The 18,351-nt window shown below is 42.0% G+C and overlaps 2 protein-coding genes across 2 annotated transcripts; both read left to right on the forward strand.

The window, feature by feature from the left end:
- Positions 1–148: 148 nt before the first annotated feature.
- hspa4l (heat shock protein 4 like) lies at positions 149–7,945 on the forward strand. Its single transcript, XM_034674513.1, has 20 exons — positions 149–281; positions 387–550; positions 1,554–1,611; positions 1,786–1,926; positions 2,114–2,236; positions 2,331–2,430; positions 3,172–3,305; positions 3,392–3,636; positions 3,723–3,799; positions 3,895–4,046; positions 4,145–4,251; positions 4,667–4,800; positions 5,093–5,289; positions 5,770–5,844; positions 6,040–6,183; positions 6,462–6,587; positions 6,702–6,809; positions 6,927–7,046; positions 7,247–7,408; positions 7,509–7,945. The coding sequence occupies exons 2-20, from the start codon at positions 444–446 to the stop codon at positions 7,695–7,697; spliced, it is 2,499 nt and encodes an 832-aa protein (XP_034530404.1). The 5' UTR covers positions 149–281; positions 387–443; the 3' UTR covers positions 7,698–7,945.
- Positions 7,946–10,403: 2,458 nt separating this feature from the next.
- plk4 (polo-like kinase 4 (Drosophila)) lies at positions 10,404–16,995 on the forward strand. Its single transcript, XM_034674512.1, has 15 exons — positions 10,404–10,626; positions 11,503–11,598; positions 12,211–12,306; positions 12,734–12,848; positions 12,934–13,903; positions 13,982–14,070; positions 14,246–14,592; positions 14,682–14,786; positions 15,269–15,371; positions 15,461–15,610; positions 15,688–15,916; positions 16,002–16,095; positions 16,183–16,320; positions 16,411–16,517; positions 16,609–16,995. Exons 1-15 carry the CDS (start codon positions 10,597–10,599, stop codon positions 16,718–16,720), a joined length of 2,781 nt encoding a protein of 926 aa, XP_034530403.1. The 5' UTR covers positions 10,404–10,596; the 3' UTR covers positions 16,721–16,995.
- The last annotated feature ends 1,356 nt before the right edge of the window (positions 16,996–18,351 follow it).

Below are 18,351 nucleotides of genomic sequence, written 5' to 3' on the forward strand. Positions count from 1 at the left end.
TCTTCTTGTACCACTGCTGTCCCTACTGTCTGCTTTATAAGGGTTTCTAGACTTTTCTGTTATCGATTGGATGGCGCACCAATCACGTTGGGACATTGGGTTTGACGCAGCCAATCCCAGGCCTAAGGGGGCGGGCTTTAGAGCATCTGTCGGTCAGAGGCACTGGGTGATGTAGGGCTACCTTTGAGTGGGAGAATCCGCTCTGGACACCATTGCTCCGTGGGATTACTCTGAATGAGTTTGCTATAAACAGCTTGACTTACATAACAGCTAGTAATTCAGTGAGTGCTCCCTCGGCTAGCTCTCTCCTTTGTGTTTACAGCAGAGGACACGCTTTCTTACATTTTATAGGGACAGAGCGCTTATATTTTTTTATTTCTCATTAGTGACGCGCGGTCGTTTCTGAGGACAACTTCAGAAAGGTGACTTAAAGAGCGCTCATCATGTCAGTGGTAGGCATTGATGTGGGTTTCCAGAATTGCTACATCGCTGTTGCAAGGAGCGGCGGCATTGAAACAATTACTAATGATTACAGTGACAGATGCACACCGTGAGTATACATTTTGAGAAGCATCATCATCACCATGAAATGTGGTCTGGCTGTGAGTTTGTTACGCAATGTTTGCGCCTGGACGCGCACTGGCTGAGCGGTGATGGTGTGGAGTCTGTAGACACAGCAGTGCTGCTGCTGCTGGTTGTGATGAGGCCTGTTACTGATGCTTTATTCAGCGACACAGCAGGTGAACGTAGGTCAAAATGTCGCATATAAAATGAGTCTTTTTAAAAACACTGCTGACACGTCTGTAGATAATCAGCTGCGTAGTGCGCCTTTAACTTGGCCGAGATAAGCAACTTAAAGAAGACAAGATGTTATTAAGGCTTTATGGCAGGATTAGCTCATACTCTAGTGTATTGTTTATTCTAAAGAGAAATAAGCAGGTTTTTTCATGACATTGCTATTATTACATTATTATTCAAATTAGCCACATCCTTCTAAGGGCCAGCTCAGTAACATTTCAGAGTATGAAATCCCACATTGCCTCATAATACAGTTTTGCATATAAATTAGTTTACTCTGTGTATTCTAAATGGAGAGGGATAACAGTAGATGATAAGAGCAGCACATCTGCTGCAGCATCCTGCAAACAAGGATGTGCTGCTGGGAAGGTGAAGAGCATTGCACCTTTCAGTGACTCGGGATATTTTTGAGGCAAGGTGAAACTAAGGCGAGACTTATCATAGTGAAATACATCCATAAACCTGTGTGAGTAGGAGCTTCCATCTTAGTAAACACAATGATTTGCTGTGTAATAAGGATAGGGAGGGGGATGATGATTTTTTTGACTGTTGAAGGTGAACTGTTCCATCTCACTGCCCTAGTTTTTGCTTCTTCCTCAGACTCCCTTGTGAAATTTCCTTAATCGAAATCTGCCTCTCTGCCCTGGACGTTTGATTCTGTCTGCAGCAGTCAGACAATTACAGTTCTGCGTGTCTGGCTGGATTATTTCTGTTGTAGTCTGCCTAATGTGCTGATGTATTTGTCTTCCAACAAGGGCTTGTGTGTCTTTGGCCTCCAAAAACCGCATGATTGGAAATGCAGCCAAAAGTCAAGTAAGATTTTCCATTGCAGTATGCCTTTTTTTGTACATAAAGCTATACTATAGACTGGAATAATGATGTAAATAATCACTGTTAGCCGAGGACATGTACTAATATCATTCACCTTTTAGAAAAGCTTTAATAAAATGACCTCTCATAATGTAATCAAGTATCTTCTTATTTTAGGTCATAACAAACTTCAAAAATACAGTCCATGGCTTCAAAAAGTTCCACGGCAGGGCATTTGATGACCCATTTGTCCAAGCGGAAAAACCCAAACTGCCTTACAGCTTACATAAACTGGCCAATGGAAACACTGGAGTTAAGGTGAAGCACTGTACATACTTCCAGCTTTTTCTCCGTGCTACCCTTTCTCTCTGACCCCAACCATTTTCTGCTGTCACTGCAATCCTTTATTCTTGCAGCTACAGCCCTGTTTTTTCTGTTTTCCTCTAAAAATGTTTTGGCTGTCATGCCATCCTGTTTATCTCAGCCAAACTGTACCATGTTTCAGGTGCGTTATTTGGACGAGGACAAAGTTTTCACAGTGGAGCAGATCACAGGGATGCTGCTCAACAAGCTGAAGGAGACGTCGGAAAGTGCCCTGAAGAAGCCGGTGGTGGACTGTGTCATCTCTGTAAGTGACAAACATCACAGTGGACTGTTTAGATAAAACACCAAGAGGTTCAATGAAACATTTTGATTTATGAACATCCTTTTACTTTTTACAGGTCCCCAGTTTTTTCACAGATGCTGAAAGACGGTCTGTGTTTGATGCAACTCAAATTGCAGGGCTCAACTGTTTACGGCTTATCAATGACACTACTGCTGGTCAGTGTTATTGTAAAATACAGATTTTATATCAATGTTAACCTTTATTCAGGTCCTTTTACTTATTTCCCATTATTAGCACACAATACTTTACCACTACACAGCTTTGCCTCCTATCTACTCATTTATTGTCACAATGTGCAGTCACAAACTATTGCACTATGCTATATCATTTTATTAAACTATATACACATGTACACAAGCAAGTCATGTCTGTTCAAGAAAACTTTTTTCTCATTTTTCCACATATAAGGGGAACAGCTGAATTAAATACTGTTACTTTGGACCAGGTGCTGAGAAAGGGTTACACATAACAAAACAGTAAACAAACAATAAACAAACAAACAACATACTTAAGGTAAAACACTGCAGAGGTAGGTGCTGCATAGGACAATGATGTGATTTTGTACAAGGTGCCAATAAATAAAATTATATGAATATGTACTACAAATATGTATCACACTTGTCCTTTAATTATAAAGGGTATATATTTTTGTTACACTTACACAGTTTAACAGTGCAGTCATTTAAAGCAGCCCACTTGCATTCCTTACTGTTTGTCTTCAATATGTTGTTTTGTTTGTTCAATGCTATGTGCACTATTTTTCTCCACACCTGGTCTGAAAGAAACAACATTCAGCTGTATGCCCTGAATGCAGACGAAAGCCTATGATGCAGAATTGACATAGTGTACTTCAAAACTCATCCAAAGCTGACCGTAGATCTCTCTCCTCTGAACAGTGGCGCTGGCTTATGGAATCTACAAACAAGACCTTCCAACTCCAGAGGAGAGGCCCAGAAATGTGGTGTTTGTGGACATGGGACATTCATCATTCCAGGTCTCAGTCACCGCCTTCAACAAAGGCAAACTCAAGGTTAGCTTTTTAACCTCTGTCCATCTCCTCCCACTCTTAACCCCTGTACCTCTAAACCCAGATTAATGTCAAATCTGCTCCGTCAGGTCTTGGCCACCGCTTTTGATCCGTACCTCGGCGGGTGCAATTTTGACGAGGTGTTGGTTGATTACTTCTGTGATGAGTTTAAGGTCAAGTACAAACTCAACGTGAGAGAGAACCCGCGGGCCCTGCTGCGGCTGCACCAAGAGTGTGAGAAACTGAAGAAGCTAATGAGCGCCAACTCCTCTGATCTGCCTCTGAACATTGAGTGCTTTATGAATGACATCGACGTCACCAGCAGGATGAACAGGTGAAAAAACTCTTTTTTTAATCATCCATGGTTGAAAAGGAAACCAAGAATCATTAAAATAAATCTTCCTCTTATGTAACCCACAGGGTCCATTTTGAAGAAATGAGTGCTCAATATCTGATGAGAGTGGAGATGCCACTCAAAACGGCCCTTGAGCAATCAAGTACCAACCTCAAATTAAATGACTTTTCTGAATGTTTGTTTTTTAAATGCAGCATGAATGAAGGATTGACTCATCTCTGTGTGTTGTATGGTCAGAGCTGAGCAGGGATGACGTCTACGCAGTAGAGATAGTCGGAGGAGCCACAAGAAGCCCAGCTATCAAAGAAAGAATCTGCAAGTTTTTCGGCAAAGACATCAGTACCACGCTCAACGCAGACGAAGCTGTAGCGAGAGGCTGTGCGCTGCAGGTGAAGATCCTCCTGTGATCAAAACAGTGTTTCAACATACTGTACAAATATCCTGTAATTATCAGAGGTCTAACAGTGATTATATATTTGGTTTGCAGTGCGCAATTTTGTCTCCAGCATTTAAAGTGCGTGAATTCTCCATCACTGACGTGGTTCCCTATCCCATCACTCTTCGTTGGAAATCACCAACAGAGGATGGATTAGGGTGAGGACATCTTTAAGTTATCTAAATTACCCAAACGAGGCAAGGCAAGGCAAGGCAAGGCAAGGCAAGGCAAGGCAAGGCAAGGCAAGGCAAGGCAAGGCAAGGCAAGGCAAGGCAAGGCAAGGCAAGGCAGCTTTATTTGTATAGCGCATTTCATACACGAGGGCAACTCAATGTGCTTTACATTAAAACATTAAAAGCATTGGAGACATTCAGACAGGCATAAAAGAACACAATTAAAATGATAAAACAGAAAAGAAAAGGAAAATTAGAAATATATTAAAAATTACATTACATTTTTAATTTAAAGGGAGTTAGGCAGAAACACCTCATCAAACAAGCTTCTGATGTCTCTTTTGTCATTTCTCTTCTTATTGTAAACCAAGCTTTCGCTTTCCCTGAATCTTTGTTGCAGAGAGTGTGAGGTGTTCAGTAAGAATCATGCTGCTCCATTTTCCAAAGTGATCACCTTTCATAAGAAGGAACCCTTCGACCTTGAAGCCTTCTACAGCAGCCCTCAAGATCTTCCCTACCCAGACCACAGGATAGGTAATTATGCTTCTCTGCCCTCTGAAAGTCAAGGATACAGTTTACCTCCAAGAGACTGGTGCAACGAATTTAGGATGCAAAACAATGCAGATATCTGGCTTTTACCTGCTGCACAGACCTGCAGAAGAAGAAGAAATGATTGATGCTTGAGGTAGATTTTTTTGGGTGGCTCATTTGCAGCAGAGTCCCCACAGGGATCTAGAGCCAAGATGAGGTTCTGGACATCAGTTTGTGACTTCCACTTGTCTGTGAAGTGATCATGTAATTACAAACCACCATGTTGTGTTTCCAGGATGTTTCTCTGTACAGAACGTGGTTCCCCAGCCGGATGGAGACAGCTCTAAAGTGAAGGTCAAAGTGCGTGTCAACGTCCACGGTATCTTCAGCGTGTCCAGCGCCTCTCTGATAGAGAAGCAGAAAGGAGAGGGAGAGGACATGCAAATTGACTCTGAGCCAATGGTGCAGAATGAAGGCCGGCCCGAGGATCAGGTGAGAGGATTGTTTTTGTTTTTTTACACAGTAGCATTTGTGAGTCGGTATGTATGCATCATAGTGATGTACTTACATCACTGTGGAAAGGATTTCCATAAAATTGGAACAGGAAACAGGATTTTTGTTGGTGCCCAGGAGATGAATCATGATAACAGTGCTTTATCTGTGACTTTTAAAAAGCCTGTGCACATTTTTGGACACAGGTCCAAAAAGGAAGCTCCTGCATTTCTAAAGTAATGGACTCATGGATGCTGGGTCTGAAATCTTGAGGTTTGAAACAACTTGGTTCAAAAATAAGTGTCTCCAGAGACAGAATGTAGCACATTGATTAGTTATTGATGACAGGGTTTCTCAGCCAAATCCTTGAACTGAATCATTTGCAAACACTGGCAGGGTTTATTTTCAGAGTAGAGCTGTCTGATTATGTTGAACAGCAACAGTGGATATTGCTCTTTTGAATGTGTTTTTGTTTCTTAGACCAAAATGCAGGTGGATCAGGAAGGCCAAAACCAGGGGGACCAGCAGAGTGAGGACAGCAGCTCCAGCAGTAAGGTCAGAGAAGCTGGTTCCACTGGGATTTTTTTGTATTTAAGGAAATGAATACTTTTCACTCTGCATAAAAATAAATTGTGACATGTTTTAAGTCTGAATGTATCCTAAAAAAAATCAATTAACTTGGCTGGAAACCAAATAAAACCTAATAAGTTACATGACAGCCACAGCAGAAATCCTTGTTTCTGAATCCAGGAGGGGGCTCCTGGTGAGAAGCAGGACCCAGCAGCAGGGGGAAGCAAACCCAAAGTCAAGGTGAAGAGTATCGATCTTCCCATTGTAGCCAACAACATTCGACAGCTGGAGAGCGATGTCCTGACCAGCTTTGTGGACTATGAAGTGAGTGCTCCTGCTGGTCTCTGGAAGCGCCGAGTCATGGTCTGATTGAAATACTCATTACCTGAGAAAGACTGGGACGTGTACTGGTGATAGCCGTTTTATTCTGACATTTTAAAACACTGTTAACCCAGAGAAGGAGCAACATTTAAAGTTCTGGTTTGCATCTAATTTCAGCAGGTTGTCAGTATTTTTTTGTGTTCATTTTTCATGCCTTATTCATAAGTATTGCTGTTATTGTTTAGCTCCTTTGTGATATTTCTTCTGTTTTTTCCTCACAGCGTCAGATGATTATCCAGGACAAACTGGTGAAAGAGCAGAATGATGCTAAAAATGCTGTGGAGGAGTATGTTTATGATCTGCGAGACAAACTCTGTGGGATGTATGAAAAATACATCACCGAGGAAGTGAGCACATCTCTCTTACACACCTTTGCTGCCAACTGTGATTGAGAAAAAAAGGTGCAAAGTGAATGATGCGCCACTGTATTATATTCATGCCTGTCTTTTGGTTGGCTGCAGGAAAGTAACCGGCTGACGCTGATGCTGGAGGACACAGAGAACTGGCTGTATGAGGAAGGAGAGGACCAACCCAAACAAGTCTACGAGGAGAAGCTCGGGGCGCTGAAGGTTTGCACTAATTAGAATTTTGAGAGACGAGTTGTCATCCTGCTGAGCTTTACTGAGGCCTGACCTCTAACAATTTAAAAGTGAGTGAGTTATAACATAAATTCTGTTATTTTCTAGACTTATGGTCAGCCCATTCAGGACCGGCACAGAGAGCACGAGGACAGGGGGGGTGCTTTTGAAGAAATGGGAAAGAAACTGCAACTCTACATGAAGTTTGTGGATTGCTTTAAACAGAAGGTAAAGACTTGTGATGAAGGGATGCACTGTTATTTTCTCTCTTCTTAAGCAGATTTTTTAAATTTTAAATAAGTGTAACAGTTTGTAGGCTTTGTGGAGTGCTTCACAAGTCTGATATTTAACACAGCTTGTTTTTCGCTTAATTTGTACAATGTAAGTCATGTTTTTTAACAATTTTGTCATCACATATTTTCTCCTAGGATGAGCGATACCAGCATCTGACTGCAGAGGAAATGAGCACAGTGGAAAAGTGTGTGAGTGAAAACATGGGCTGGATGAGCAGCAAGATGAACGCACAGAGCAAACTGGGTCTAACCCAAGATCCTGTAGTTAAAGTAGCAGACATCATTTCCAAAATACAGGTATGTGAATAACGTCGTTCCACCAGCATCTATGTGTGTGGTATAAACAGGATCGTCTGGGTGTTTTTTTCTAACCTCTTCTGTGCTTCTTCCTCTCCAGGAGCTTGAGGATGTGTGTAATCCATTGATCAACAGGCCAAAGCCAACAGTGGAGGAGGCCCCTGAAGCAAATGACCAAAGCAGTGGAGCTCATAACGGCCCAACAGCAAAACAAGGAGCAGAAGGGAAGGGAGAGGCAAAGGGAAGCCAGCAGACAAAACCTGGAACGAAGGAGATGGAGGTGGACTGAGACCAGCAGCTGTCGCCGTGTTTATCATAACTGACCACTTAGACCATAGAAACATGAATACCTGGGACCATCATTCCCTTTCATCACCAGTCACTTTGTGGATTTGTTTTCTGTGCCGCCTTCCCCTCTTAGTTGGACTTTACCTAATGAGGTTTCTGTTTTCACCCTTTCATCCTTGTGTGTGAAAAAGGTGTGCTTTACTCTCTCAAAGGTTTGACATCTTTAATAAATGAAAGAATGATGCAGTAGATTAAACTCTTATTCATGTAAACCGTCTCCTCCGCACCAAACAGGAAGGATCTCTCTGTGATTGCATCCCATGTGTCCTTTAAGCGTCCAGTAAATCCTGTCACTCTAAAGCAGATAGATAGAGCTGCCCAAACAATCGCTACAGCAGAACTGTTAGTTTATAAGCAATAATACAAATTATATATATTTGTATTAAATGAGTTTAAGAATATGTCTATGTCTAGAGACTGTAAATACTATTTTAAGTTAATAAAAGAAGCCAGTATATATAATATATATGTACATACAGAGAATATTCCTAGTACGATGGCAATGCTTGATACACCAAATCTCTCCAGTAAGTGAATGGTTGCCTATTTCCTTTATTTGGTTTTATTGCATTTTTCCCATACTTTAGTGATTTGGATTTAAAGATGGCAAAGTAAATATATTGGTCTGTGGGACAACATTTCTTAAGTCTGATTTTTTTTAACATTCTGCAGCTGAAACTACAATAAATTAGACAAAATCTGCACAGGCCGAGTGTGGGAGGGAAGTTCTGACATGACAGTAATGACTTGATTCTTCTGCTGAATACTCAAATAAGGGTCCTGGTTCTTTGTGGTCTATAAAAACAAAACAGAAGTCTTAAAGCATCACTTGTCACCAGAGAGGATCTCTGCCAGCAAGCCAGTTTCTTATTAAACAAAACAATTGTTGGGCTATTATTATCTTGCAAATATAGTTTTAATCACCGATGGCAGGGGGCAGTAATATGTAATTTTTTTTTTTGCAAAAATTAGCAGCCAAATCAAGGGGTATACTTAATTATGCAACTTTGCTGTATTATTTAGTTTTTTTAAATACCTAATAAACCGGGTTAATTTCACTGAGTTCATTCATATTAATAAAGATAATTCTGGGTGGAAATTGCATTTACTTAAAAAAAGAAGCTAAGTTGCAGTTGTTCATTTAATACTTTGCCTTTAAAACTCTCATTGAACTCTTATCTTTTTTATATAAAAGTCTTATTGTTTTTTGTTTTTCCACAAACAGAAGAGAATTAAATCAAATCATACATCTTGCCTTCGTATCTCATTACTCATTTAAAAAAGTACATTAAGAGTGGATTAAATAAGATGTTTACATTAAAAGAGAACAGAAAAAAACATACATAAATAATTAATAAAATGAAATACTGCCACCCTGGCATACCTTTTTTGAAATTAGTAATACACGTTGAACTTTTAGATCTGCCTGGAATGTATCAACAATGAATGGTTCAGACTTAAAAAAAAAAGCCTGCAATCAGAATCAAAACAAGCATAACCCTACCAGATACAAGATTTACTGTCCAAGCTGAGAAATATTAAAGGACCAAATGTCCTTTACAAAACTTTAATCATGACTTACAAAGCAGTAACCAAAACTGCTCCAGATTACCTGGAACCCCTCATCCAGGTCTACTGCCCTTCTCGGCTGCTACGCTCAGCCTCTGAAAAGCGCCTTGTGCTTCCAGCACATAAGGCCTCAAAATCACTAGCTTGACTCTTCTCTTCTGTTGCCCCTAAATGGTGGAATGAATTGTCCAACTCCATTCGATCTGCAGAGTCCCTCTCTACTTTCAAAAGACAGCTAAAGACCCAGCTCTTTAGGAAGCACTATGCACTTAGCTAGACTGTTCTCCACTGTTGTCCCCAGTGGCAGACCATGTCTTCCAGCTACAGTTGACTCGCACTGTCCTGTTCTACTCTGGGAATCTGTGTTCACCTCTTGAGTGACCCAGCACTTGGTACTTTGGTCATTATTGTGGTGAGGTTAATTGTTGATGAGGATAATGGAAGGTCTTAAATGTTTTGGTTGCTTCATTGTAGATGTTCCTTATCTTTTTTTTTTTCCCAACATTGTTTTTATTGATTTTCAACAACTTTAGACATACATTTGTGAATATTGATACACATATCATCACATATATGTGCATAAATACAATACTGAACACACACACAAAAATCCCAGGTGCATTAAGAAAGGACATAGAGGACTAGACACATCTTACATTCACACATAAAAATAAAATAAATAATGAATAATAATAAAACAATATTTATATATATATATACACATAAATACAGATGTTCCTTATCTTATTATTATTAAAATAAATAAATACATAAATTAATAAATTAATTCCTTACTTACTTTTGTGCATTGCCTTTACACTGCTTGGCATTACCTGCACCCTAATTGACTTGAAGCACTTTGTTACTTTGTTAGATCTTTGCTTGTGTTGTTCTTGTTCTCGTATGTACGTCGCTTTGGATAAAAGCGTCTTCTAAATGACATTGAAACATTGTAACATTATAACATTGTAACATTGTAACATTGTTGCATTGTAACAAATGTAAACACCGCCTGTGCTGCGCCTGCGTGCGACTCTTGAAAGGGGGCGTGGAAATCCAATCTGTTGTCATGTGACGTAGCATGTAACGTAGGCACGGGACTAACGGGCGCATATTTTCAAAATGGAAGAAATTGCAAAGTTTTGGAGGGCGACGCTGGAACAACTCCTGTTTGCCGTCTGACGACTCCAGTTCGGACTATCGATGCACTTAACCGATCGGGGAAAATTAAAACCAACCCGCCGGCATCTGTGAGAGGAACAGCGGGCATTATGAGTGTTTCTATCGGCGAGAAGATCGAGGTGAGTGCTGTTGTTTGGCTAACGAGCTAGCTAACTGCTAACTCGCTCATGTCAAAGTTAAAGTGGGAGTTAACTATTACGCTAGCTTGTGAGAGATGTGTTCAATTATGTTAAAAAAAAATGCAATTGTCAATTAATTAGAAACATTAAAGCGATTCATAAACTATTGTATAATTCCGTGTTTGCCATTGTACAAAGTTAACCCCATTTAAACTAAACATCACCACCAAGGCGTTATCGTACTTCTTGCTACATGCTGCTCGTCGCTCATGTTTAAAGTGTTTGATTTGTTTTAATTGACTTGCATTATTCCTGGTAAGTCACTTCTGTTGGTGTTATCTGCAGTATGTTGTCTGTGCATGATTGTAACCTCACCCCCTCGGCTCTCTGGGGACAAACAGTGTAGTAGTTGTTCCCCTCCTCTGTGTTGATGTTGCTCCTCCAGCATGCAGCCTGGAGACGGCTTCAAGTGGTCTTCGTTAGCGGGAAGAGAGCCGGGATAATTAGAGGTTGTGGTTGGCCATATGAAGGCGTCAGGTGTTCGTGGCTTGTTTGACAGTTAACGTTTGTTGTGGGAAGATTTCTCTCCCCATGTGAAGTCGTTAGATGCTGGGTTGTCTTGTTACTGTACATCCAACATGTCGCAGCTCAGAGGGACAGTGTTGGATCAGCTTATTCACTACTTTTATCAAAACCTGTCTGCTGCCACTCAAACCAGCAGAGATGAAGAACAGAGTTTATTTAATGATCAGGAGCTCAGGATCGAGGTATCATGCCTTTAACTATTACTATTGCAACATCTAAAATAGTGATATTTCTCTGCACATGTCTGTGTTTTTGTGTTAAACTGATTTTTTATTATTTCTCTCTTTGTAGGACTTCAAGGTTCTCACACTCCTTGGCAAAGGCTCCTTTGCATGTGTTTACCGAGCAAAATCAGTGAAGACTGGTCTGGATGTTGCTATTAAAACGGTAAGACTCCCTCAATCTATCTTTATTTGTATAGCGCCAAATCACAACAAACGTTGTCTCAAGACACTTTTACAAACATAGGAGGTCCAGTCCACTCTATGTCAAATTATGAACAGAGACCCAACTTCAAGACAGGGTAAGACTCAGTCTGATCTCACCTTAATCCATCATGAGCATTGCACATCGCAATATTTAGCTAGTAACTATTTAGTAAAACTTCCTTTTAACAGGCAGAAACCTTGAGCAGAACCAGACTCATGTTAGACAGCCATCATGCCTCGACCTCACACCATGTTTATGTCAGAGGTAATGATCTGCTGTAATTATAGGACGCTTTACCTGCAATGTAGACACTTAAACTGCCAAGCTGTTGTCTGGGATCAACCGTTAAAACATACACTGTGGATTATTAAACCTTAGTGGCCTCCCGGAGGGCTTCTTGTGGTCCCTCGACTCCCCACAAATGAGGTCTGAAGAGTTCAGTCTTTAAAAGGGTGACAGATTGACTGTTGGCCATGCGACCAAACCACAATGCAGCAGCGCTGTGCCACATTACGTGTTGATTGTGTGAGTGGCGGGGGGTATAATTATCTCTCTCGTTTTCATTTGCAGATTGACAAAAAGGCGATGCACAAAGCTGGCATGGTCCAACGTGTGACGAATGAGGTGGAGATTCAGTGCCGACTTAAACATCCTTCAATACTTGAGGTAACATTTACTCAAAATAACATGTTAGTGTGCTTCTTAATTATTAGACTAAATAAAATCTGTTCGGACCCTTTTTACAGTTAAACAAACTTCAAACTATCCAAACTACAAAACAGCAGTGTACTTAAAAACCAATCTGCAGGACTCTGTCTTTTCCATCTGTGTTTGAGACTGAGCGCTTCAGCTCTGTGTTATTGTTGCCTTGGTAATGTAATGTAGAGGACTAGCCCCGCCTCCTATAATTGCTTTCTTTGTTAATCATCTCTATGTGTTTGTTTAGAGACTGGTATGATTCCCAGGACCACAGCAATAACTAAGTCTAGACTCCAATCCACTCACATGTGTTCTGAAACTGTGCACTGATCCTTTTGTAAGTCTTTACACTTTGACATGTAAATAACTGTTATTTATCCTCTCTTAATTGAAGCTGTACAACTACTTTGAGGACAGCAACTATGTATACTTGGTGTTGGAGATGTGCCACAATGGAGAGATGAGTCGGTATCTTAAAGAGAAGACGATGCCTTTCTCTGAGGATGAAGGTCAGGCATAAATCAGAAGATGAACTAAGTTGTAATACAGTTGAGAGCTACCTGTCTTCTAAAATATCTTTCTTTTCAATCACAGCAAGACATTTCATGCATCAAATAGTGAAAGGAATGCTTTATCTACACACCCATGGCATCTTGCATCGGGACCTGACCTTGTCAAACCTTTTACTGACGAGCAACATGAACATTAAGATCGCAGACTTTGGCCTGGCCACGCAGCTCAAACTCCCAAATGAAAAGCACTTCACCATGTGCGGCACACCCAACTACATCTCTCCGGAGGTGGCCACTCGCAGTGCTCACGGCCTGGAATCGGACGTGTGGTCGCTGGGGTGCATGTTCTATGCCTTCCTAATGGGTCGCCCTCCGTTTGACACAGACACGGTGAAGCACACGCTGTCTAAAGTGGTTCTCGGGGAGTATGACATGCCCAGTCATGTCTCTCTGGAGGCTCAGGATCTGATCCATCAGCTGCTGCAGAGGGACCCCGCCCATCGACCCAGCCTCTCAGCAGTGCTTGACCATCCATTCATGACACACAGCCTGCTGGTCAGGAACAAGGAGCTGGGTCACGGGGATGAAGGGTCCATAGACAGTGGCATTGCCACCATCTCCACAGCCTGCACCTCTTCAACCTCAGCTAGCAGCAACAGCCGGCTCCAGAGGAGAACCAGGCACATGATTGGCTCTGCCCTGCCTAATCGCATGGCACCAATTTCAAGTCTTCCACGCCAACCAATCAGGGACTGTTATGAGGATGGAGACCAGTGGCAGCAGCATCACCCTGAGGACAGGTTTCACAGAGAGGGCAGGAGCAGAGGAGGTCACAGTGGGGAAACAGGACAGCCTCATTCTCGCTACCTGAGGAGAGCACACTCCTCCGATCGCTCCAGCTCTCGTGGATCAAGTCATGCTGAGCTGGGGAGATGCCACTCCGAGGAGACGCTGACGGATGTAGGACGGCCAATGTTCCCCACAACGTCCACTCAGCAACCGTTTTCAGAGCGAGGAAGGCTCCCGTCTCCTCCTGTCAAACAGTCAGCGAGGTGAGGAGTCTCTCCTTTGAGAGGTCTTGATTATTTTAACAGAATGACAAGACTAACAGATTGCACTATGTGTTTCAGTTCTGGGTACTTATCCACACGGACTGCACATCCACCAAGCCTTCAATTTCAAGACCTGGAGGGAGTCACTAATTGGCTCAATAATGACGGTAAAATTAAAGTTGTATCAGATTTAATGGCTAGATTACGCTTCAGACACCTTTATGAAGCTTGATATGAATAATGAGGCATGGAAATGATTAGATTAATCTTTTATTGTCTAAAGACAATTTTAAACTAATCTTCTTCAGCAAATCTTTGCAAACATTGTTGTTTCTGTCTCAGGCTCTGGGCACAGGCCCGCAGACAGCAGCACTCACAGCAGCGGTGGCAGCTTCCACAGCAGCAGAGGACCCTTAGGCATTCACAACTCCTGGTCAGATGAGCCCACGGGCCGAGGTGTGAACCCTCAGCAAAACCAGCACCACATGCATCACAACCTCCCCTCAAACTCTGACTCGTACAGAGAAAACGTACCCGGAGCAGAGTTCCAACCTCCTCATAGCAGAGAGTTTAAGCTCCCATCAGTCAAGCCAAGTGTGGATAAAGTGAAGAAAACACTGAGAGACATCATCCCGCCTCTGTGTGCGGCCAGACTGAAGCCCATCAGACAGAAGACCAAAAATGCTGTGGTGAGATTTTTCAAATTTTCTTTTTTATCATCTTGTGTTTTAGGATAATTTAGCTTGAGCTTGATTGATTTTGCTTGTGTTTGTTACAGGTGAGCGTTCAGGACACTGGTGAAGTGTGTATGGAGTTATTAAAAAACCAAGGTGGTCAAGAACGGGTCAAGGAAGTTCTTCGGATTTCATGTGATGGTTCAATGGTAAGTTTGATGTGTTGCACTCTTGCACCTGTCATGAAAAATTTGGATCTGCTTCTGAAATAGACTCAAATTAACACTGAGGCATTTATATGACTGACAAAGGAACTAACAACACCAAGAAGGCCTGAAATATAACACAATTATATGTAATAATTGCCCCTGGGTTGGTCAAAAATTGTTAAAAAGCTTGCCTGAAGTACATTTGTTTACATTTTCCACCGAGATAGTAAAATAGAAGCTGAAATAACCAAATAAATAATTTCTTGGTTAATTATATAGAATGACTACATCGTCCTCAGTTTATCACAGATAGGAGCTGGGATGTCTGCCTGCTTTTGCTCTCCATACAGGCTGTTTTGCCTGGAGACACCAAAGCGTGCTGAAAGGTTGATGATTCTCTTAGATAAAGATTATTCTACATATGTCTGGTAGCATTGTACCAATCTGTCGTGTAGTGTAAAGCTCATTATCATCCTCTGAAGGTGACGATATACCAGCCTAACGGGGGGAAAGGGTTTCCTGTCCTCGACTGTCCTCCTGCTCCTCCAGAGGATATTCTTATTTGTAGTTATGAAGACCTTCCAGGTATCCTGATCAATCCAACACACTTACTATCATATCATAAGTCATGCATGATTACAAATAATGTGCTGATTATTTTATTTTTGACACAGAAAAATACTGGAAGAAGTACCAGTATGCTTCCAAGTTTGTGCAGCTGGTGAAATCCAAGACTCCAAAAGTGACACTGTACACGAAGTATGCCAAAGTGATGCTGATGGAGAACTGTCCCAATGCAGACCTGGAGGTTTGCTTCTATGATGGTGAGTCAGTTATGAGAAACACATGACTTGTGAAAAACATTCATATGATGCAAAGCTTAATGAAGACTCTTGTGCAGGAGCAAAGACCCACAAGACCTCAGAGCTGGTGCGGGTAGTGGAGAAGAGCGGGAAGTCTTGCACAGTGAAAGGCGAGGTGGGGCTGAGCGGCCTGAGCCCAGAGAGCCGGCTGTACGTGGAGCTCTCTGACGAGGGTCACAGTATGTGTTTGTCTCTGGAGGCTGCCATCTCTGCAGAGGAGCAGCGCAGCACAAAGAAAGTCCCTTTCTTCCCCATCACCATCGGCAGGTGAGAGGAATAAGAACTTATTTATTTATTATTTAATTGTGTTGTTGTCACTGCAGAGTGATTCATCTTATTTTTTACTTGATAGGAGGCCTGTCCAGTCAGACTCGGTATCCCTACCAACACAGCCCATGCCTCCTGAAGCAGCATCGCCTCCTCAACCTCCACAAATCACTCCTTCAGTGAGTGCCTCGTAGCCCCGCAACAATTAATCATGTATTTCTGGATTGTTGAGATTTGTCTTGAATTTTATAACATTCTATTTCCAGATGATCTCCTACAACGGCTCTGATTTCACCACAGCCAGCCTGAATAAGAAAAGCTCCCCAGTACGGCAGGAGTTGTTGCAAAGCACAGGAAAAGTGGTGAAGTCTATCTTTGTGCCTAACGTTGGATGGGCATCCCAGGTGAGTGGAAAAAAATATAAAGTTCATTCTCTATTATCATTGGAAGAGCTTTCTTTGTGATTAAATGATCCGTTTGTTTTGTGTGTATAGCTGACGAGTGGAGAGGTGTGGGTGCAGTTCAATGACGGTTCTCAGCTGGTGGTTCAGGCGGGAGTTTCCTGCATCACCTACACGTCTCCAGAGGGGAGGATCACCAGGTACTGAAGGCGTCAGAGCCACATGGGCTTGTGATTTCGTACAAGTGTTACGTTTTTGTCTGGATTGAATGATCATCTGTTTTCATCACAGGTATAAGGAGAACGAGAAGTTGCCGGAGCACGTGAAAGAGAAGCTGCACTGTCTCTCCACCATCCTGGGACTGTTGGCGAACCCGACGGCACATCACCTGCAACCCCACTGACAAAACAAACTCTCAGCAGTGAGCAGAAAGTAGCATTAGAATCGTCTGTTGTCTGGTGTTCCTGTAAATACATCTGTGTTTTTTTTACATGTACAGAAGACTAAGATTATGAAAATATATATTTTTATGTTAAAAGTTTTGTATAGAGTCTGAACTGGCCTTGTTGGATGATGTTTGTTTCCTGACGTGTGTGTCTTTTTAAGTGTGTCTCCGATAATATGAAATGTGCAGAGCTGAGACAATAAACATCTGGAGGCTGGGTGGAGAAATTCTGATATTAGTTTCTTGTCTTCTGTTGAAAGAATGAAGTATCAAGGGCTCCGATATTGTTTTGGTCATGAAGGATCAATAAGGCCATTAAGTGCACTAGACCAGGGGTTCTCAAACTTTTCAGCCCGCGACCATCAAAATATAGATGCCAAAGACTCGTGACACCCACTGTCCCTCAAAGTGATTTAATGTGGCTTCATTTAGCTGGTCTGGAGAAAATAAGCCTACCCATATGAGCATGTGTGTGTTTCCTGTGCCGTTAGGAATTGACCTACTGCTACTGATGCTTTTTTATAATTAACTGTTCACTAACCCTAAACTTAGGAGTCATCTGGCAACAAAGAAAGGCAGAAAACTCATTACATTGTCTATTTTCAAGGTTTTATTTAAAGTTTAGCTACAATTTTTGTCCATATTTTTTACTATAATGGGTAAAATGTACTAATTTTAGATAACTTAAAAAAAATCATTCTGGCAGACTTCTCGTGACCCCCCAGGGGGTCCTGACCCACACTTTGGGAACCCCTGCACTAGACATCAGAATATTATATTATGGTGACTTTTCTAGTCAAAGTGCCTTTACACACCACTCGTTGCATTCACCCATTCATACCTATTCACTCACTGATGGTAGAGGCTGCTACAGTAAGGGACTATCAGTATTAGCTGATCTCATTCGTTCACATTCACAAACCGCTAAACAACAACAATTTGGGTTTCAGTGTCTTACTCAAGGACACTTTGGCATGTGACTGCGGAAGCTGGTATCGAATAGCCAACCACCTGAGCCACAGACGCCCCAAGTGTACTGAGACATCAAATGGATGACTTTAGCAGAGAGAAGAGTCATTCTGATGTAAAGTCTTGTTCAACAGTGCTAAGTTGTTACAGTATACGAAGAAAACCTCCATCAGCTAGTTAACATTCGAGGGGTGGACATCGAGGTGGTGCCAACCTACAAATATCTAGGTGTAAACACCTGGACAACAAGTTGGACTGGTGTTTTATCAGTCTGTGGTGGCAAGTGTGTTATTCTATGCTGCAGTCTGCTGTGGAAGCAGTATAAAACAAGGATGCGAGGCGACAGGACAAACTAGTGAAAAGAGGAACCAGGTTGGACTCACTGGGGGCTGTGGTGGAGAGATGCGCACAGGGTGTCCCGGGTTCGGATTAGGGTTAGGGTTAGGATTAGGATTAGGGTTAGGGTTAGGGTAGGATTAGGGTTAGGGTTATGGGCTCTCAGAGCCGCAGCTTTTGATCATGACACATCATTAATGTGTTTAATCTGTGTTACAATTATGAGGGGGCCATGGACAATTTTCTCACCTGTAAGGGGTCCCTGGCTCCAAAAAGCTTGAGAA

The sequence above is a fragment of the Notolabrus celidotus genome, chromosome 22 (genome assembly GCF_009762535.1).
Source record: "Notolabrus celidotus isolate fNotCel1 chromosome 22, fNotCel1.pri, whole genome shotgun sequence".
In the NCBI taxonomy this organism is placed as follows: domain Eukaryota; kingdom Metazoa; phylum Chordata; class Actinopteri; order Labriformes; family Labridae; genus Notolabrus; species Notolabrus celidotus.

Excerpts from the sequence above, each read along its gene's own strand:
- hspa4l (XM_034674513.1), top strand. The coding sequence starts at position 444 with ATGTCAGTGGTAGGCATTGATGTGGGTTTCCAGAATTGCTACATCGCT. Across the intron at positions 2,237-2,330 it reads TGGTGGACTGTGTCATCTCT|GTCCCCAGTTTTTTCACAGA; the intron begins GTAAGTGACAAA and ends TACTTTTTACAG. Across the intron at positions 6,184-6,461 it reads CCAGCTTTGTGGACTATGAA|CGTCAGATGATTATCCAGGA; the intron begins GTGAGTGCTCCT and ends TTTTCCTCACAG.
- plk4 (XM_034674512.1), top strand. The coding sequence starts at position 10,597 with ATGAGTGTTTCTATCGGCGAGAAGATCGAG. Across the intron at positions 15,917-16,001 it reads TTCCCCATCACCATCGGCAG|GAGGCCTGTCCAGTCAGACT; the intron begins GTGAGAGGAATA and ends TTTACTTGATAG. Across the intron at positions 16,096-16,182 it reads CTCCACAAATCACTCCTTCA|ATGATCTCCTACAACGGCTC; the intron begins GTGAGTGCCTCG and ends TTCTATTTCCAG.